This window comes from Hippopotamus amphibius, chromosome 4 (assembly GCF_030028045.1).
Source record: "Hippopotamus amphibius kiboko isolate mHipAmp2 chromosome 4, mHipAmp2.hap2, whole genome shotgun sequence".
Lineage (NCBI taxonomy): Eukaryota > Metazoa > Chordata > Mammalia > Artiodactyla > Hippopotamidae > Hippopotamus > Hippopotamus amphibius.
Window position 1 is genome coordinate 56,685,504 of NC_080189.1, and position 22,216 is coordinate 56,707,719.

At 39.2% G+C, this 22,216-nt stretch overlaps 1 protein-coding gene across 1 annotated transcript; it reads right to left on the reverse strand.

The window, feature by feature from the left end:
- On the reverse strand, positions 1-20,471 carry LOC130851400 (lanosterol 14-alpha demethylase). Its single transcript, XM_057731638.1, has 10 exons — positions 20,122-20,471; positions 13,114-13,212; positions 10,495-10,671; positions 9,149-9,275; positions 6,639-6,813; positions 5,605-5,724; positions 5,013-5,208; positions 3,877-3,972; positions 3,148-3,316; positions 1-917 (listed from the first exon to the last, which is right to left on the reverse strand). Exons 1-10 carry the CDS (start codon positions 20,293-20,295, stop codon positions 739-741), a joined length of 1,512 nt encoding a protein of 503 aa, XP_057587621.1. The 5' UTR covers positions 20,296-20,471; the 3' UTR covers positions 1-738.
- Positions 20,472-22,216: the final 1,745 nt, after the last annotated feature.

Here is a 22,216-nt window from a genome sequence, read left to right on the forward strand (position 1 = left end):
TTTTGGACTTCCACATGGATGCAACTGTGTGGAACCAGATACAAATTTATCAGGCAGATAAACATGTAATATTTAGTTACTAGATCAAGTTACACGAGCAGTCTTTCATATAATTTTTTAAGGAAATATAATTAGTCATTGTCAGATATCAATTTCCTACAGACAGTGCTTCTAGTTATTTCAAACGCTGTATTTTGCTACAGCATAGCTCCATCACTGCTAAATTCATCATACCAAAACAATCGGCTTCTCTTTTATCCAAGGCTTTAAATGTGAGTTTATTCCCTGCCCACCCATCCTTACACATACATACATGCCCAGTAAATGAATAAATAAGGCTTCCAAGTATTTCACTGGGCTTTTATACATGCAGATCTAATTAAATACTTTGAACTTACTTGTCAATAGCTATGTATGCTCTTAAACTTAATTCCTGGAAATTGTGTTATTTAGAATCTGCCAATTACCAACAATCCACCCCCAAACTAATGAGCTTGATTTCCTTAAAGAAAGCATATGAAGTAACTATCCATCATAAAACCATTAGGAAATTTCTGAAATGCCATTGGGTTTGATGGAACCATTCAGTTAAAATATAAAAACTGTAAGTTAAGCTGGCTGTCTTAAAATCACACTCAAAAAAAAGAGTACACTGGGAGTTGTTTCGTAAACTTCATTCTCTTCACTGCTTTTGCAGTTTATGATGATGTTTCACATTTTAGTTTCTTGCTGCCTTTTTCACTTTGATCTTCGCTTGTATCGGATAACTGGGTTTTCAGGGGTATGAATCATGGTTGTATAATTCACCGTGGGAAAATATCCATCAATGAGATCAAATTCATATAAACGAAGCATAGTGGACCAAATTGTCTTGATCTGAACATAGGCAAAATTCTCCCCAATACAACGATGACGCCCTGTAAAAGAAAAAATTGGTTTCCATAACAATCAGCTGAAATTCTTCCTCACACCTTTGAGCCTGGAGTGATAAAATTTGTTTATCTACAGTTAAGGTGAACAGCAGATATACAGATATTATAGTAAAAAGATGACATATTCTTTTCACAAGAGTGTAAATAATAAAAATCCCAAGAGATTTTTAATGTCTGTTACCAGGGGAAATAGCATATGGGTAACGATACAATGATTTTACAGTTTTTTTCTGAAACCTAACATCTGTCTAGGTTAAATACATGTAAGGTTTGAAACATACGATGGTAATCTAGTTCAGAAATATATCAGAATATTCTTAACTTCTGTCCCAAGAAACCCATAGTTAAAAGTTAATATGAACCTTCCAATCAAAACTTTAAGTGCCATTACAAATGGTAGTGGAAGAAAAAGGATTTTAATAAACCGAAATAGCAACACATCAAAACTTAAAAGGTCATATACATGTAAAAACTGACAAGCTGATTCTAAAATGCATTCAGACATGCAAAGGACTAGGAAATCCAAAATGATCTTGAAAGAGAAGGACCAAGTTGGAGGATTTAAACTGACTTCAGCTTTGACTTCAGTACTAAAGGTATGGCAACTATGATAATGTGGTTTGTAATAAGAAATATGTATTTAGCCTTCCATTCTTGGCACAGAGCTTCTCAAACCTTTGGAATTTCTTAAGTGAAAAGAGCAATAAAGGTCAAAGAAGAAAAGAGCCTTTTGTTGTTCATAACAATCCCCTTTCTACCACACACTTGAGTTTGCTAATGAGGTGACTTGGCTCCCAGGGAAACCCACCACGTGATTAGAGGGTTGGGACTTTCAGCAATACCCCCAACTTCCAGGACAGACAGGGGCTGGAGGTTGAATTAATCACCAATGACCAGTGACTTAATCAATCGTGCCCATGTAATAATGCCTCCACAATATCCCTACAGAAGTGCAGGGAAGGGACAGGATGGGGGACCGTGTCCAGAGAGTTTCGAGGGTAGTAAACATGTGGAGGTGCTGGGAGGCGGTATACCCAGAGAGGGCATGGCAGCTGTGTACCCCTTCCTTCTGCTTTGCTCTGTGCTCCTCTTCAATCACGCTATTCCTGAGTTGTATACTTTTATAGTAAACCACTAGTCTAGTAAATAAACTTTTATCCGTTCTGTGAGCCATTCTAACAAATTATGGGACCCAAGGAGGGGAATCTAGAGAACCTCAAATTTACAGCCAGTTGGTAAGAAGAACAGGTGACAACCTGGACTTGTAACTGGCATCTAAAGTGCTGGGGGGACAGTCTTGTGGGACTGAGTCCTTAACCAAGGGAGTCTCCACTAACCCCAGATAGAAGCCAGATAATTGTCAGTTTAGAAACTGTTCCTCTTTGGGGCAGAATTTGGGCTAGAGAACTAATGCCCCTTTCAAGTACTTGAACAATCTGTGACTTTTATTGATATGTTATTTATGTCATATAGCATTATTGAATTTCTTTACTAAATAGTTATTAACATCTGAAGTTCCCAGAGGACTTATACTTTCATTTATGTGTGGAAAAGGTGTGACTAATCACAAAAAAGTCATGTCACGTAAATGATCTCTTTGGAAAAATCAAATAAACCAAAGAACATAGTTTAACCTGTACAAAGTACCAATGAAAAGAGAAATTATTGGAGGAACAAGAGTCTGCCTACATTATTTTAGGATCTTAATTGAAATGCAGAGCTTTGCACACCTATGCACAGCCTGCCTAAATTTAAAGACCATTTTATCATAAGGATATATAGACAGAGAACCAAAAAGTTCACTAACAAAGCAGAAAAGCTTCCACGCCATTGCTCTTTTCTGAAACACTGATTGTCTCATATTTAGCCTGCAATAATTGTCCAAATGGTGTGCTAACTCCAGTGGTTCTTTAAAACAATTCACAAAGAGCTTTAAATACTATGATAAGGGAAAACAGGGTGAGCTATAAAAATCAGAACTGATAAAACTAGATAATTAGAAGGTAATAGAACATTATATGAGGATTCACAAAACTACTTCCTTTAGTACAAATAAAATACTTTTTCCAACCTGCAAAGATTACACTCCTACAAATTTTTGCAGGAATGTCCCTAAGAGGAAAGGGAAAGATGTTTGTAAATAAAATTCACATGGATTATTTTGACAGAGACAAATATGTTATCAGAACAAACATTTCAAATGTAATCATCTTACCAGCTCCAAATGGCACATAAGCAAACTTCTCTCCTGATGCTGGATTGTCCTGTAAGTAGCGATCAGGATTAAAGTCCAGACGTTCTATCCATGAGTCTTTAAGTCTTTGATTGACAGTGGGAGAAACACACACCTGATGTCCTGGAGGAATGGTATACCCTGCCACAGTCTACAAATGAAAGCAACACATTTCATTAGATAATTTTAAAATATTCTACCAAATAATCAGACCACTGTGTAATAAAGCATTAAAATACATGAAATATACATATATTATAAAACTGGCTGGCTAGATGATAGGCCAGTTAAAAATTATTTTAACTCAAGATGATTTCCAAATGACACAACATTGGGTTGGACGTATATACACAAATTTTAAAAAATGATAATGCCTTAGCGGTAGAGATGGGATCTCAAGGAGCCTTTCACAATCCAATTTACACACTTCCACACTGTTACAATTTTTTACAACACATGTTATTTTAAAAAACAAGAAAAAAATATACTTCCATTTTAAAAACCCCAATTGTTAAATTAAAATGTAGCGAGAACAGAAGAGCATGCATACTCTGCAATTACATAAAAGTATTTATATATTTAGAATATGCAAAATTGAAAATTATATAAAGTGATTATTCTATTTTTAATTTTAAAAATTCTCTTTGATATTACAATTTTTTTGATAAATAAAAACTGGGGGCACAGAGAAGATCTAGTCAGGAGACTCACTTGAGGAGTTTTGGCCATTCTCATCATGGTCATTATAGGAGGTCGAAGTCTTAATGTTTCTTTTATGCAGCGATCAAGTAAATTTAGATCCTTCAGCTAAAAAGAAATAATTTCCCAAGTTTTACAAATATTTAACATACTTCAACAGGATACAAATAAATTCAGGGTAACTGGGAATATCTTGTTTTGTTACTGTCCCTAGTTAGCAAAGAAAAAGACCACATGCTGTATGATTCCATTCACATGAAATGTCTAGAACAGGCAAATCCATAGAGACAGAAAGTAGATCAGTGTTGCCAGGGGAAGGGGAAATGGAGCATGGCTGCTAAGGGGTACCAGCTCTCCTTTGGAAGTGATGTAAATGTTCTACAATGAAATTGTGATGATGGTTTCACAATTCTGAATATATTTTTAAAAACCAGTGAACTGTATACTTTAAGTAGATGGGTTTTACAGTATATGAATTATATATCAATTTAGCTATCACTTTAAGAGTCACTAAAATCAGGAATGAAAGAGGAGACATCACTATTGACCTAACAGAAATAAAAAGGATGCTAAGAGAATACTTTAACAATTGTATGCCAACAAATTTGGTAACCTAGACGAAACAGACAAATTACTAGAAAGATACAAACTGCCAAAACTGACTCAAAAAGAAACAGAACATATGAATATACCTGTAACAAGTGAAAACAATGAATTAGTAATCAAAAAACTTCCCACAAAGAAAGCACAGTCCTAGATGGCTTCACTGGTGAATTCTACCAGACATGTAAGAAAGAAATAACACCAATCCTTCACAAAGTCTTCCTAAAAGTAAAAGAGGAGGGAATGCTTTTAAACTCATCCTCTGAGACTAGTAATACTCTGATACCAAAACCTATCAAAGACATAATAATAAAACTACAGACTGCTATCCCTTATGAATATAGATGCAAAAATCCTCAACAAAATACTAGCAAACTGGATCCGGCATTAGGACATTTCAGGGAAGGCTATGGGGAATTTTCTAAAAATAAAGAATCTAATCAATTTAATCTATAGTACATAGAAAATCTCAAATTGTCCCCTTTAAAAATTAGCCACACATACTCAGTGTCATAGGCAGCAATAAAACTGAAAATCCAACAAACCTGGTCATAAGTTAGAGGAGGCAGATTCTCTCCGCAGACTGTTTTCTGTTCTAAGTAACATTTTTCTTGAAGTGTTTTGTCTCTGGCCAAAAAGAAGCCCATCCAGGCGCTGGTAGTTGAGGATGTATGCTGCCCCGCCAAGAGCAGCCCAATAAGCATGCCTGCTACTTCATCATCTGTCAAAGGATGCCCATCCCTACAGAATGGACCACATACACAAATTTAACATTTGGCAGACACATTTCTCACCCCAACCTTTATATAAAGGGTCAAAATGAATTAATTTTTCTCTTGCATTTACCCATCACAAGTCAGAATTTTTTTTTCACTTAAGGAAAAGGGAAACATGAAATTGATATTGATTACAAATACTTCATTGCAGTTTATTAGCAAACTTTACACCATGCGCAGTACTGGGATTCCCGAAAGGCACAGGATCCCAGTAATTTATGTCTCATCCATTTAAGAAGTTCAAAGGTCATCGCTACTAATTTTGCCAGCATTATTACTTTTTAAATGTACATATTATTTAACTATGTTTTAATGGGTAATTTCCTGTTTCAGTTTAATATGTGATCTGAAGAGCTCTTACTTGTAAGTAGAGTCTAGCAAAGTTTGGAGAAAGTCATCAAGTTTTTCTCTTGACTCTCTGCGTTTCTGGATTGCTTTATAGAATATATTCTTGATCTCTCGATGAGCTCTGTCCCTGCGTCTGTAATTCAAACATGAAAATGACTTTAAAAAATAAAGCAATATTTTCAGGCATTAAATTGACAAAACTCAGAACCAAGAGCAAAAAAAGAGAAGCCATGAAAATCTTACATTGTTAGGAATTTCTAGGGTCCTTAAGGGCAGGAAATGTGTTTTAACATCTATATCCCTGATTGTTAACACACTACCTATGTTCTAACTAAAGGTATAAGATAAGACTCAAATGATTATTCCTTTATAACCATTTTCCAGTTTAAGAGAAAGCAGAATAATCTTTTATGTTAACGTGAATTTCCAACTTTAACCAAATTAATTCTTGGAACAGAGTCACCCTAGTTCTTCTATGGGATTTAGGATTTGAATAAATCCCCATTTCTCATCTGAACAGAAATGAATCAACAAAGGCACAGAGCACTTACTAACACGCAAGACACTAAGCTACACGTCAAGTCCTATGAGCAATGTTTCTCTGTATCACAGGTGATGCCTGCCCTTAAGGAGATCATAATAGAGCTGTCAAGGGGACAAAGAGAAAATTAAAGAAAGGTACTAATACTTCAAAACAAAGAAACTTCACAATACATTATAAATTAGTCAGATACTTTCACACAAGTGCTTAGAAGGCTGTATCACTTTTAGGTGGAGTTCAGAAACCTTCCTGAGTACAAGGAATATGTGAGACAAGTAGGTTTTAAAACAGACAGACAACAAATTACCTTTCTAATAAACTGAAACTTACCTTAAATGAGCCCACTATGTAAAGAAATGTCAAATGCTTACAGAAGAATGGAGGCTCATAATCTCCCCAAATTTGTAGGTTTTACATTCAATTTTTATCTTTGTTAATGCAAAGCAAACCAACACTACAGTAATTAAACAAAGTGAAATGACCAAGTATCATTTCTTTATCCATACCTGAAACTAGGCAAAGGGAGCCAGCCTGGCAAGAGCCAGGCTGCGTGGCTAAAACCTCCATCCAAATCCGCATACAGTTGGGCCACCTTCTCATTGAGCTGACTTCTAATTTCCTTTCCATGTAAACAATGGCTAGCTGTTAAAATTATGAGCTCAGAAAGAGCTTCAAACAGATCTAGAGGGAAAAAGATCATTCCCATTACTATTGCCAAAAATTCTTTTGAAGTGTTCTGTTTTCTTAGAGATATAAAAGTACTGTGAAGGAAAATGAGAATAAAAACTTAACTCAGGAACTAACGAGAATCCTTATTCAAACCATCAAAAAACAAACAAACAAAAAAAAAAACTAGGGACTTCCTAGGTGGCGCAGTAGTTAAGAATCTGCCTGCCAATGCAAGGGACACGGGTTCAAGCCCTGCCCCAGGAAGATCCCACATGCTGCAGAGCAACCAAGCCCGTGCACCACAACTACTGAGCCTGAGCTCTAGAGCTGGTGAGCCACAACTATTGAGCCCATGTGCTGCAATTACTGAAGCCCACGTGCCTAGAGCTCTGCAACAAGAGAAGCCACAGCAATGAGGAGCCCACACACCACAATGAAGAGCAGCCCCTGCTCGCAGCAACTAGAGAAAGCCCATGTGCAGCAACAAAGACCCAACAGAGCCAATAAAAAATAAATAAATCCAATAAATAAATTAATTAATTAATTAATTAATTTTTAAAAAAACCTATGGACAAATATGTGGCTACAACAAAGAGAGGCAAGAAACCAAATGATGGGAGGCACTCCATTTGGACAGCCAAAACAGATGCCACAAAGGCATCAAAAACCTCACTCATACTCATGAGCCTTTCATCTTGAAAAGATAAAATGAAGATAAAAATGAATGTAGTTATCTGAGTTCCAGGTCACAGCATAATAAAGGCAATAAAAAGGTTATTTAGTGCACATGGGGACAATAATAAGGTGCTTTCCAAGGAACAGCAGTCCAAAGACTGAAGAATGGATTATTTCCCAGGTCAACAGTGGGAAAAAAAATAAAAAGTGGGAAACTCAGAAGCTGGAAAAAAACTGAAGTCTTGACCATATATAAAATAAAACTATAACTAATAACGAACTTGTATATCTAAACATTAGAGACAGATGCATCAGGCAAGCACATTTGGATGACACTTTAAAACAATTACCCAATCAATATCCTGTTCTTTAACTCCATGTTCACCAAATGGACTTCCAGATACCATTTGGCTTTCCAATTAGATTGCCAATAAAGAGAAGTACAGCAAATATTCTGGTGTTCTTGGTGCCATAATTATATCTCACTTGTATTTACTCAGTTGGCATTCTAGTTTATACATCAGCTTCTTGCAGACTAGGAAATATGTCACATAAACATCAGGTGTATTAAATAAAACCAGGTTTCTGGACCTTTTATAGAAGCTAAAGACCAGACCCAGAATGTGGTGACCTACACAGTGGTCTTACTGCCCTGTACAGGCAGATGCTGCTTCCTGCTATGGGGATGACAGTTGCCTCTGAAGGCAACACTTACTGCAGTCCGATATAAAAACTGGATTCACAGAATCCAAAGAATGTTAAGTTACATTCAATATACTCCCTATATAATGTGAGAAAGCACATAACACATTTTTTAAAGATTTCTATTGGGGATGGCTAAAATCACACTTTTGGTGGTACACTAATGCATTTAAATTTACTTTTTCCTTGGAATAAATCATTCCCATACAATATTTGAAAAATAACATAATGCATACATAATTAAATCACTGAGACTTCTACTTGCCCACTGGGAGTTCAAAATTTTTTATCTTATTTATTATCTTCAAATGACCTTAAATATAAGTTTTACATTCAGTTTATTTCAAAATTCAATCATGAATCATTTTTATATTATTCACACAAATGAGCTAAATAATACACACATTAATTAACCTATTTTAAGGTTTTGCTAAGTGAGCAGCAATACAGTAAGTCCCTTACAGACAAACGAGTTCTATTCTGAGAGTGTGTTCCTAAGTTCAATTTGTTAGTAAGTCCAGCAAAGTTAGCCTAGGTACCCAACCGACACAATCGACTTATATAGTACTGTAATAGATTTATAACAGTTTTCACACAAAAAATATTATACATAAAAAACAAACAAGCACAAAAAATAAAGAAACCATTTTTAATCTTATATACAGGACCTAGAAAAGTACAGTAGTACAGTACAACAGCTGGCATACAGGGCATGTTCACATCTCTAAAGTTTGCAATTTGAAGGTTCCTATGTAGGGGACTTAATATAATCACTTCCTCTTGGGTCTTATAACTCCATGGTAATCATGAAATGTTCATTTCATTAAATCTAAGGTGGTTTTACATATGTTGTAGTTTGCTTTTTCCACACACACACACATACACACACACACACACACACTCTAAGATTTCTAGTCACGGAAAACATAGACATATTAGGACAAATGCAAAACCAAAACATTTTGCTTACTTTTTTCTCCACTTTCTCCCCAACTTTGAAAGTACTCCTTTGTTTCTTTTTCAATTATAGAAACATGCTGTCTAAAGTGGGCGATGTTAAGACCACTTTTTAACATCTTCTTCTGCTCCAAGAAAACCTTCAAAATATTAAGGGTATACATATATTAAAACACAGTTTTGTTTTATTATAAGATTCATTTAGGTTATTGTAAGTCTTTAACACTCAAAGAAAACAATCTTCTGAAAAATTGAAAATAAAAATAATTTTCTAAACTATACCAGATATGCAAAACTTAAAGCATATATGCATATATCTGAAGTAACATGTAGAAGACACTTGCTACACAGGCCCAAGACAAATGATAAATTAGGAATCCCACTTCCTGCCTTTGTTCCTATACGTACACGCTCTCCCCACTCCTGACTCCAGAGCTCCCTCTTTCCTATTCTGTTATATTCTAGTCTTCCAACCCAACCCAGATGCCAACACAATCTCCCAAAAGTCCATTACGCTTTGCTAATATTTTTATCCTCCTTCACATATCTTCCCATCTATTCCCAAACAAATATCATTCCTCACTTACACTATCTTCCAAAGTTTAATTAGATTGTAATACAGTCAGAATAAATTCATACTAAGACAACAAATGGTTTCAGCCCTTTGGGGCAGTTCTATTTTAAGAATCTGATAAACTGTGTGGAAAATGAATAGATACATCCAACCAGAGGGATTACCCAAGGCTCTTGCTATTGGTCTGGAGGAGAGTTATTCATTCTCCCACACCTCCTCAATCCCCAGAAGCAATATTTAATGTCAGTTTTTATCTGCTATACTAGGGTATTGGGTAATGCATGGTATGTTCACAGCCAGAGCTTGTACCAAGTACTCGGGCTCATTACCTGATTTGCATTCTACATTAAACTGTAGCACTGTACTATTTGACTTTGGGGGAGGAAAGAAATCATACAAACTTCTAAAGCCAACAATCTCTAGCTCAAAAGAGCTCTTTTGTTTTTTTTCCAAAAGAGCTCTTATGCTAGAATTTCAGACAGGAGTGGTAAGGTAGGAGGCCCTTCTGATGGAATAATGGGATTTTTCTTCTTACTCGCTCAAATCAAATCTTAATACGCTAAATTCTCAGTGATTCTATTTCTTTGTACAGGAAGCCTTTTAAAATTGCTTAGTCCATGCCATCAACTAAATACCCGTTCTTTGTCAGCTATCCACGGTTTCCCTTCTTTTAAATGTCTCATTTAAAGGACATTTGCTTCTATACTTTAGATGTATAAGTTACACTACTAGCTATAATATTATAGTACAGATTTGTCTTTCTTTAAGATAACAGTGTTACCTACCGGATTAGGCACATCATAGGCAACTCCCTTCCCAAACACAGGTGTTGTCAAACGGCTGTAGACATCTTCTGCATTCAGGTCTTCATTTTTACTATTAAAAAGCAGTGCGGCAGCATCACTCCCCAGAAGGTAGGTAAACGTCTTGCCCACCATGGTAAAACTAAATACGGGTCCATACTAAAGAGGGAAAAGTACCCATAGTGATATTGCCAAAAAATCTGAAGCACTAAGACACTCATCTTAAATAACAAACTCATACATTGCTGAAAATTAAAACATTCATACACTTTAATGCAATTCTTCCCCAAGTCTTTGTCTGAATTTATAAGTATATTCATTCAGTTGCAAATAAAATATAAATAAAACTTTCTATTCTGCTTTTTCACTGTTTATATTAAAAATATTTTCTATCTTTTACACAGACATCATATGTTAACTGTTCTTTCACTACGGTTGATGTGTCCGTTTTTTACTTGTTATAGATAATTATGTAATGAATATCTCTGAGAATATAGATTTTTTTTTCCCTCTGGTTAAAGATAAATTTATAGGAGTAGCCAAAGGATACGACCTTTCCTACAGTACTTGCTACATGAAGACATGAGTTTTTTTAGCTATCAGTGTTACCACTATCTCACCAGCGCTGAATGATTTCATGTCAAATTTTTCTTAATCTGGTTAGGTGTTAAGTGCTTTGCTTTGCAGTTTTCTGGTTACTATTGAAGACTGCAGGCACTGGGGATACAGTCATGAACAAAAATACTGTCTCCAACTCATGAAACTTAGTCTACTGAAAAAGATACAACTTACTCAAATAATCCCATTAATAAATGTAAAACTGCAAATGTGAGAAGTACTAAACAATGGAAAGCAACTCCATGATGAAAGAACCATCAAAGGGAGACTAAAAAGAGAAAGAGACACCTGAGCTGAGACTTGAAGGATGGGTAGAAGTTAGCCTGATGACTGAGCATGCACAAAGGTCCTAAAAGTGAGGGAAAGGATGAGATGAGGGCAGAGTCTGGTAGGACCTAGACCATATAGAGCCTCATAAGCCATACTCAGGAAATTTTATCCTTGCAAGCAGTGAAATGCAATGGAAGATTTTAAACTACGTGGGAAAGATACTAATCTGTGCATATTTTAAAAGAAAGATCCCTCTGGCTCCTGTGTGGAGAGGAGGGAGAGACAGGAGCTAAAGGAAAGCCAGAGGACCAATGAACCTATCACACAAACCTGATGATAAGCACTTGGAACAAGGTAACAGAGGGGCAGTGGAGGCAGAAGCAGATGGATACGGAATTATTTTGAAGAGAATCTGCAGACTTGGCAATGGATTGGTGGATGGAGAAGTATCAAGGATGAATCCTAGGCTTGGAGAGAGGATTGGAGAGAGAAAAATCAAGGGTCACACTTTAAAAATGTTGGGTTTCAGGTGCCTTTGGATAACTAGGAAAGAATCATGTGGGAGTCAGATATCCAGGTCTGAAGATCAGAGAAGAGACCTGAACCAGAGACATTAATCTGGGTGTCCTCTACATCTGGCTAACAACTGAAGTTCCAGGTAGAGACAAGATGATCTACGAAAGAATAAAGGCCAAGGACCAAACCTCAGTGAACCCCAACAGTAAATGGCCAGGCGTGAGCCCACAAGTGAGTTAAGAGAAGAAGCAGTCAGAGAAGCAGAAGAAAAAATGAGAGAAGCCACATTTAAGGAGGGAGCGGTCATCACTGACAAATAGAGCTGAGAAGTCGAGTTCATTGGATTAGGACACAGAGCTCATTACTGAAGGGGCTAAAAGACAGACTAGAGTGGACTAAAGAGTAAGTAAGTAGGATGTGTGGAAATAGAGACTAAGTACAGACAACTCGATGAAAATTAATTAATTAATTAATTAATTCAAGGTTGGGGTTTTACCAGGTAAAGCACAGCCAGGGGCAAGGAAATTTAAGGTCTTGGCAAGAGTGTAACTGAAATGATAGACCATGGTCCCAAAGTGGAAAAAGAAGGAAGATAAGACTAATAGAGCAGGAGGAAGTAAATCAACAGTGGACTAGAACATCTAATGAGGTCAAAGAATGGTTATAATGGAAGGAGTTGGACAAGCTAAACAGGAGTAGTTGTGGTCTAGAATAGGCTGTCTAAACTAATACTGTGGAGGTAAAACAGGTAAGAGTGACAATAAGTCCAAAGTGGGACTGTGGAGTAAATGGCTGAATTCGTAGAAGAAAGCTCACTGGGGAGGAGAGGGGCAAAGATTTGAGAGGCCACAGTGCTGTGTGGGTCATCCAAGTGGAAGTGAAGCCACAGGGGAAAAAAAAAAAAGAAGGGTCAATTAGTATCAATTTTAACTATGATCTGTGAATACAAAATTGAGTCCAGTGCTTTTTAAACTATAGTTGCCAGAACTAGATTTCCTCAGAGATCATCCCAGGACATGGAAGAACATAAGAGGGTCTCCAAAACCCCTCCAGCTCTTAAACCAGAGCAGTTCCAATTTTATCGGTTTCCTATACTGGGAATAAGCACAAGATTACTTTTTTTTTTAATGTTCTGTCATTTAAAAGAAAATTGGAAAAGCACTAATTTCTTTTCCTCTAATGATTTGGAAGACTTACCTTCTCATATGCATTTTCTAGGAATTCAATCGGACTTTTCCCAAATGCTATAGCATGTCCAAGGAATGGAATTGGAGAGGAAATGTATGGTGGAGTTTTCTACAAAAGAAAAGAAAACAAAGTTCCAGTTAACATTTCCTATTACAAGACATTCAGTTTAGTTTCTTGACTAAAAAAAAGAAAAGAAAAAAAAAAAAGAAACTTGTCCTTAATATTAAAAAGTTACCAAAAGATGAAGCACCAAAAGTAACTTAAAAACAAGCAAACCGACTTCCCAAAACCCCTGCTGCCAGTGCCCCTGCCTCCACAGCTGCCCCCCACCTCTGTAAGCAACCCTCCAACACCAGCAGACTGAATATTCGTCTAATCCAATACTTGGACATTAGTCTGAGGCTTGGACAGTCTTCTATAAACACCTCTATCACCAGGACAAGCAACCCCAAAAGCTTGGACAACCATGAGGAAACAAAGAAACACCATGCAGGCAAAGGAGCAGGAAAAAAACCCACAAGACCAAATAAATGAGGAGGAAATAGGAAAAATGCCTGAAAAAGAATTTAGAGTAATGATAGTAAAAATGATACAAAATCTCAATAACAAATTAGAGAAAGTACAAGAAACAGTTCATAAGAACTCAGAAAAACAAACAGCAATGGATAACAAAATAACTGAAATTAAAAATACTCTAGATGCTCTAACCAGCAGAATGACTGAGGCAGAAGAACGAATAAGTGAGTTGGAAGATAGAATGGGAGAAATAAACGCCACAGAGCAGGAAAAAGATAAAAAAATAAAAAGACTAGAAAACAGCCTCAGAGACCTCAGTGATAACCTTAAACGTACCAACATTCGAATTATAGGCATCCCAGAAGAAGAAGAAAACAAGAAAGGGTCTGAGAAAATATTTGAAGAGGTTCTAGTGGAAAACTTCCCCAACATGGGAAAGGAAATAATGAACCAAGTCCAAGAAGCACAGAGAGTCCCATACAGAATAAACCCAAGGAGAAATACACCAAGACACATATTAATCAAACTAACGACAATTCAACACAAAGAAAAAATATTAAAAGCAGCAAGAGAAAAGCAACAAACAACATATAAGGGAAAACCCATCAGGATAACAGCTGACCTTTCTACAGAAACTCTGCAGGCCAGAAGGGAATGGCAGGATATACTGAAAGTCCTGAAAGAGAGAAACCTACAGCCAAGAATACTTTACCCAGCAAGAATCTCATTCAGATTTGAGGGAGAAATCAAAAGCTTTACAGACAAGCAAAAGTTAAGAGAATTCAGCACCACCAAACCAGCCTTACAACAAGTGCTAAAGGAACTTCTCTAAGTAGGAAACACAAGAAAAGGAAAACACCTACAAATACAAACTCAAAACAATTAAGAAAATGGTAATTGGAACACACATGTCAATAATCACTTTAAATGTAAATGGATTAAATGCTCCAACCAAAAGACACAGACTGGCTGAATGGATACAAAAACAAGACCCTTCTATATGCTGCCTACAAGAAACCCACTTCAGACCAAGGGATACATATAGACTGAAAGTGAAGGGATGGAAAAAGATATTCCATGCAAATGGAAGTCAAAAGAAAGCTGGAGTAGCAATACTCATATCAGACAAATTAGACTTGAAAGTAAAGACTATTAAAAGAGACAAGGAAGGGCACTACATAATGATCAAGGGATCCATCCAAGAAGAACATATCACAATGGTAAATATCTATGCCCCCAATATAGGAACACCTCAATACAGAAGGCAAATGCTAACAGCTATAAAAGGGGACATCGACAGGAACACAATTATAGTGGGAGACTTGAACACCCCACTTACATCAATGGACAGATCATCCAAACAGAAAATAAATAAAGACACACAAGCTTTAAATGACACATTAGACCATCTCGACTTCATTGATATTTATAGGACATTCCATCCAAAAACGACAGAATACACTTTCTTCTCAAGTGCACACGGAACATTTTCCAGGATAGATCACATCTTGGGTCACAAATCAAACCTCAGCAAATTCAAGAAAATTGAAATCATATCAAGCATCTTCTCAGACCACAACGCCATGAGACTAGATATCAATTACAGGAAAAAAACTGCAAAAAATACAAACACATGGAGGCTAAACAATTCACTCTTAAACAACCAAGGAATCACTACAGAAATCAAAGAGGAAATCCAAAAGTATCTAGAAACAAATGACAACGAAAACACAACAACCCAAAACCTATGGGACGCAGCAAAAGCAGTTCTAAGAGGGAAGTTTATAGCAATACAGTCCTACCTTAAGAAACAAGAAAATGATCGAATAAACAACCTAACCTTACACCTCAAACAACTAGAGAAAGAAGAACAAAGAAACCCCAAAGTGAGCAGAAGGAAAGAAATCGTAAAGATCAGAGCAGAAATAAATGAAAAAGAAAGGAAAGAAACCATAAGAAAAATAAATAAAACTAAAAGCTGGTTCTTTGAGAAGAGTAACAAAATTGATAAACCATTAGCCAGACTCATCAAGAAAAGAAGGGAGAAGATGCAAATCAACAGAATTAGAAATGAAAAAGGAGAAGTCACAACGGACACCTCAGAAATACAAAACATCATGAGAGACTACTACAAGCAACTATATGCCAATCAATTGGATAACCTGGAAGAAATGGATACATTCTTAGAAAAATACAATCTTCCAAGACTGAACCAGGAAGAAATAGAAACCATGAACAGACCAATCACAAGTACAGAAATTGAGGCAGTGATTAAAAATCTCCCAACACACAAAAGCCCAGGACCAGATGGATTCACAGGCGAATTCTATCAAACATTTCGAGAAGAGTTAACACCTATCCTTCTCAAACTCTTCCAAAATATTGCAGAAGGCGGAGCACTCCCAAACTCATTCTACGAGGCTACCATCACCCTGATACCAAAACCAGGCAAAGAGGTCACAAAAAAAGAAAACTACAGACCAATATCACTGATGAATATAGATGCAAAAATCCTCAACAAAATACTAGCTAACAGACTGCAACAGCACATTAAAAAAATCATACACCACGATCAAGTGGGGTTTATCCCTGGGATGCAAGGATTCTTCAATATACGCAAATCAATCAACCTGATACATCATATCAACAAATTGAAGGATAAAAACCATATGATCATTTCAATAGATGCAGAAAAAGCTTTTGACAAAGTTCAACATCCATTTATGATAAAAGCTCTCCAGAAAATGGGCATAGAAGGAAATTACCTCAACATCATAAAAGCCATATATGACAAACCAAAAGCCAACATTGTTCTCAATGGAGAAAAACTGGAAGAATTCCCTCTAAGAACAGGAACAAGACAAGGGTGTCCACTCTCACCACTGTTATTCAACATAGTTTTGGAAGTGTTAGCCACAGCAATCAGAGAAGAAAAAGAAATTAAAGGAATCCAAATTGGAAAAGAAGAAGTAAAATTATCACTCTTTGCAGATGACATGATACTATATATAGAAAACCCTAAAGACTCTACCAGAAAACTGCTAGCACTCATTGATGAGTTTAGTAAAGTAGCAGGATACAAAGTTAATGCACAGAAATCTCTTGCATTCCTATACACTAACAACGGAAGAGCAGAAAGAGAAATTAAGGAAACTCTCCCATTCACCATTGCAACAAAAAGAATCAAATACCTAGGAATAAACCTGCCTAAGGAGGCAAAAGATCTGTATGCAGAAAACTTTAAGACATTGATGAAAGAAATCAAAGATGACATAAACAGATGGAGGGACATACCATGTTCCTGGATTGGAAGAATCAACATCGTGAAAATGACTGTACTACCCAAAGCAATTTACAGATTTAATGCAATCCCGATCAGATTACCAATGGCATTTTTCACAGAACTAGAGCAAGAAATCTTACGATTTGTATGGAAACGCAAAAGACCCCGAATAGCCAAAGCAATCTTGAGAAGGAAAAATGGAGTTGGTGGAATCAGGCTTCCTGACTTCAAACTATACTACAAGGCCATAGTGATCAAGACAGTATGGTACTGGCACAAAAATAGAAAGGAAGATCAATGGAACAGAATAGAGAACTCAGAAGTAAGCCCAAACACATATGGGCACCTTATCTTTGACAAAGGAGGCAAGAATATACAATGGAAAAAAGACAGCCTCTTCAATAAGTGGTGCTGGGAAAATTGGACAGCAACATGTAAAAGAATGAAATTAGAACACTTCCTAACACCATACACAAAAATAAACTCCAAATGGATTAAAGACCTTCATGTAAGGCCAGACACTATCAAACTCCTAGAGGAAAACATAGGCAGAACACTCTTTGACATCCATCAAAGCAACATCCTTTTTGACCCACCTCCTAGAATCATGGAAATAAAATCAAGAATAAACGAATGGGACCTCATGAAACTTAAAAGCTTTTGCACAGCAAAAGAAACCATAAACAAGACTAAAAGGCAACCCTCAGAATGGGAAAAAATAATTGCCTATGAAACAACGGACAAAGGATTAACCTCCAAAATATACAAGCAGCTCATGCAGCTTCATACCAAAAAAGCAAATAACCCAATCCACAAATGGGCGGAAGACCTAAATAGACATTTCTCCAAAGAAGACATACAGATGGCCAACAAACACATGAAAAGATGCTCAACATCACTCATCATCAGAGAAATGCAAGTCAAAGCCACAATGAGGTATCACCTCACACCAATCAGAATGGCCATCATCACAAAGTCTGGAAACAACAAATGTTGGAGAGGGTGTGGAGAAAAGGGAACTCTCCTGCACTGTTGGTGGGACTGTAAGTTGGTACAGCCACTATGGAAAACAATTTGGAGGTTCCTTAAAAAACTACAAATAGAACTACCATATGATCCAGTAATCCCACTCCTGGGCATATACCCAAAGAAAACCATAATCCCAAAAGAAACTTGTACCATAATGTTTATTGCAGCACTCTTTACAATAGCCAGGACATGGAAGCAACCGAAATGCCCATCAACAAATGAATGGATACAGAAGATGTGGCATATATATACAATGGAATATTACTCAGCTATAAAAAGGGATGAGATGGAGCTATATGTAATGAGGTGGATAGAACTACAATCTGTCATACAGAGTGAAGTAAGTCAGAAAGAGAAAGACAAATATTGTATGCTAACTCACATATACGGAATCTAAAAATGGTACTGATGAACTCAGTGACAAGAACAGGGAAGCAGATACAGAGAATGGACTGGAGAACTCGAGGTATGGGAGGGGGCGGGGGGTGAAGGGGAAACTGAGAAGAAGCGGGAGAGTAGCACAGACATATATATACTACCAAGTGTAAAATAGTCAGTGGGAAGTTGCTGTATAACAAAGGGAGTCCAACTCGAGGATGGAAGATGCCTTAGAGGACTGGGGCAGGGAGGGTGGGGGGGAATCGAGGGGGGGGGCGTCAAGGAAGGGAGGGAATATGGGGATATGTGTATAAAAACAGTTGATTGAACCTGGTGTACCCCCCAAAAAAAAATAAAATGAAAAAAAAAAAACAAAAAAAAAACAAGCAAACCGCAAATATCTTAGGAGAGTAGCCATAGTAAAAAGAACAGAAACTCAAGACCTAGCATAAGATAAACAACTAGACAAACACCAAGGCATTGCAAATATAAACGCTGAACACTTTCTGAAATATGCCCAGTATTATTAGTGTCTCTAGGCAACTTTCCTAACCATTATTAGAAAAAAAAAAAACCAGAAAAGTCAAACTATGGTTTCTTCACCACTTATTTCTACTACCACTCACAATTTTAGTCCCAAGATCTTGCCTAAAGTAGGCATGGGAAAAGACAAAGTAACTTGAGAGAAATGTTTAAGAAGCTATATTCATCAGTAAACAACATGCTTCTCTCAACAAATAATCTAGATTCATTGATTTTAAACAGAGAGTAGATCAGTTCTAGCAGGAACATTTTAGCACTCCCTATAAAGGGTACTTCAGATGCCCCAAAATGAGACTTGCAGATTACAACATCAAGTATCCTGCAAATCAAATTTGCAATGATGAAAAAGGATAATACTCCTCATATCTTTCATAGTCTCAAATAGTAAGGAGCTCTACAAACACACTCTTTGGACAATAGTAGCAATCTTAAAATACTAAAGTTACCTTTGTCTTTCCAAAGACAAATAACACTTCCTCAAAAATACAACACGTAGGAAAAAGAACTGCCTCACGCCTGTTGTGGTTCAAACAAATATCATTTTAAAAACTACTTGGTCAATAGTTTGTATATGCCATTGTCAGTAAAAGGGTAGTTTTAAAAGCTACCTGAGCTGGCTGGTGAAGGATGAATTCATCAAATATATTAGGGAAGTAGGAAGCTGGTCAATAAAGCCACTAAGTTACAGGATCTGATATTCTATCAGCATCATAGGAAGGTCCCTACAACACTCCAGTCATTCCCACTCTTCCAAACTGATGTAAATCGCCATTAGGGGTAATGACACAGCCTATAGGACACTGAACCACAGAAGGGTAGCCACCAGAATGATGGCCAGCAGGGCCTAAGCTGCCAAAAACATCACCACCAGGGCCCCCCCAGGCCCGAAACACCCCCTACGGCGGCCAATACGGCCAACAGGACGCTCAGCGCCACAGCCAGGGCCACAGTCGCCACCCCGGCCGTGGCCATTAGGGCCACCAATACCTTCGCCAACACAGCCTCCTGCCAGGACCACACACGCGGCCACCACTAGAAACGCGACTGACATCTGGACACCCAGCACCGAGCCCAGCAAGGTCTAAGCAGTCGCGACCGCCAGCTCCACCAGCATCAGTGCCGCTGCCACCCTCCCTCCCCCACCGCCAGGCCCCAGCGCGCCCGCCGCCACTCCTCCGCCCAGCACCCCCGCGGTCCCAGCCCCCCGCTAGCCCTTCGGTCGCCCAGGTCGCAGTGTCCCCCGCCAGAACCCCCGGGGGTGCACTTACCGCCCCAGCCGGCAGTGGAGCCAAGTGGCCGATGGCGAGGCGGAACAGGTAGACCAGGCTGAGCGTGAAGCCGCAGGCTATGAGCAGCGTGGACATGAGGTTGCCGCCGGTTACTTGCTCCACAGCCTGCCCCAGCACGGACCTGCCGGCTTGCAATAAGCCCAGCATCACCATCTCGGCCGCTATCCCTGCGTCAGTTCGCCAAAGACGCTGGAGGCCGAGGTCGCCGCGGCTCCCCCAAATCGACTGAGGGAGGGAAGCCGGCAGACAGACGTCGGGAGGCGGCCCCGGCCTCCAGGTCTTCTGCTAAATCTCGCCCCGCCCTCTACTCCAGGCGGCCTCGCGCACCACCCTGTGCGTCACAGAATGGGGCGGGGCCTGGGTCTGACCACGCCCTTTAAGTAGGACCACCAACGCCGCTGAGGTCTCCCGACGCGGGGAGAGAGGACCTGAAGAAGAAGCCTGCGGCTATGGCACGGGTGGTGCAGAGACAGAGGAGAACGTGGGCTTAGGAGGAGATCAGCCCCTAAGAATTGCGGGCCATCCGAGCCGGTGCGCGCTAGGTGCGAGGCGCCAGGACACGGCCCCGGGATGGGGACGGCGGAAGGATCTCAGGGCCAGGGCTGCGGCTGGGCAGCAGGGGTGGCGCGCGCTCCGTGATTGCACCGCGTGCGGATGAGGTGATCTCGGCTTATGTCACGTCAGCCGGGCGGGTGGCTGGAGCGCCGCCCCCTGCCTGGGTGCGCGAATGCGCTGCGCCCGAACCTGTTCGACGGCCGCGTTCTGGGATTCTGAGAGAGTTGCCAGCACTCGCGCAAAGGCAACTTGTGAGAGACGCCGTCTACAGACAGAAGGTTGGGACGCCGAGGTCAGTCCCATCTCCCCCCCGCCGAGTAAAACCACTCTGACAGGTATTCACACGCAGGCATAAAGGTAGCACGTCTTGGCTGTCGGGTGTTCTGCATTCTACAAAAACAGGTTTTGCAAACTACATGTATATGTTATAGGCCGTCGTGTCCGATTTGAGGCAACATTTCCCACGCACGCCGCTTATGCTGACCGTTTAGCACCAGATAGATTTTGAAGCGGAGGTTCAGCCCTCCTGTTGCAGTCAACCTGATCTCGCCCACTTCTGTGGCTTCAAATAAGCATGTATATGCAGTGACTGCCAGATTGAACCCTTCTCTTAGGTGGCCGTCACGAGCCCCTGACCAGAGCCTCTGCTCAGGCAGCGTTAAGAGCTGGCTGCTGTGCTTGGGCGCTGGGATCGAGCAGTGAACGAGGACTGCGAGGCCCTCGGGGAAGGAGCCGTTGACGGCCAGTTGCCTGGTCAGACACCTCAGCCGAGAGATCTGGTACTCCTCTCAAAGTAAATGCCGAGCTAAACTCATGAATCTCCGCCCACCTGGCTGCCAGCCTTCTCCTCCTGTAATGCCTCTGTAGGAGGGGCACCACTGTCGGCCAAAGTGCCCTCCTCCGCTGTGCCTCACGTCCAATCAGACGCCAAGTGCTGTTACTCCACCACATTAAGGGTTTCTCCACTCTTGCCACTGCCTTAGGTCAGGCCCTCATCATTGCTTGTCTGCGTTACTGCAATAGCATGCTGCCTGGTGTCTGCTTCCACGCTTGTCTTTAATCTGTCCTCCACACGGCTGCCATTTCTTCTACACTAAAGCTGTGTTGTAATCGTCTCCAGTCGGTTTCCTTTGTTACAAGATGAACTTGAGAATAGGGATCTCGTTTTTATATTCTGCATTTATTCTCATACGTAGAGGTTCACCAAGTGTGGTTCATGGCCTTCTGGGGATTCCCAGGACCCCAGGGGCGTTTGCAAAATCAAAGCTCTTTATAATAATACCAGTATTTGCTTGCTACTGCTGGAATTTGCAGTGATGGTATCAAATCAATAGTAAATAAGACTTCTGGGGCCTTAGCACAAATAAGTAGCAAGTGGCACCAAACTCTAGTAGTCATTATTCTTCACTGCCATGCACTTGCAGTAGAAAAAAATTGCCTGCTTCACTTAAGAATATCCTTGATGAAACTGTAAGCATTAATTTTTTTTAAAGGTCAGCCATTGAGTATGTGTATTTTA

What these genes read in the sequence shown, in the direction of transcription:
- LOC130851400 (XM_057731638.1), bottom strand. Translation starts at nt 20,295, where the DNA reads ATGGTGATGCTGGGCTTATTGCAAGCCGGCAGGTCCGTGCTGGGGCAG. An exon ending in CTCCCTTTGCCTAGTTTCAG is followed by an intron (nt 5,725 to 6,638) that starts GTATGGATAAAG and finishes TTTGAATTACAG; the next exon opens with ACGCAGGGACAGAGCTCATC. An exon ending in CTCCTCTAACTTATGACCAG is followed by an intron (nt 3,973 to 5,012) that starts GTTTGTTGGATT and finishes ATTTCTTTTTAG; the next exon opens with CTGAAGGATCTAAATTTACT.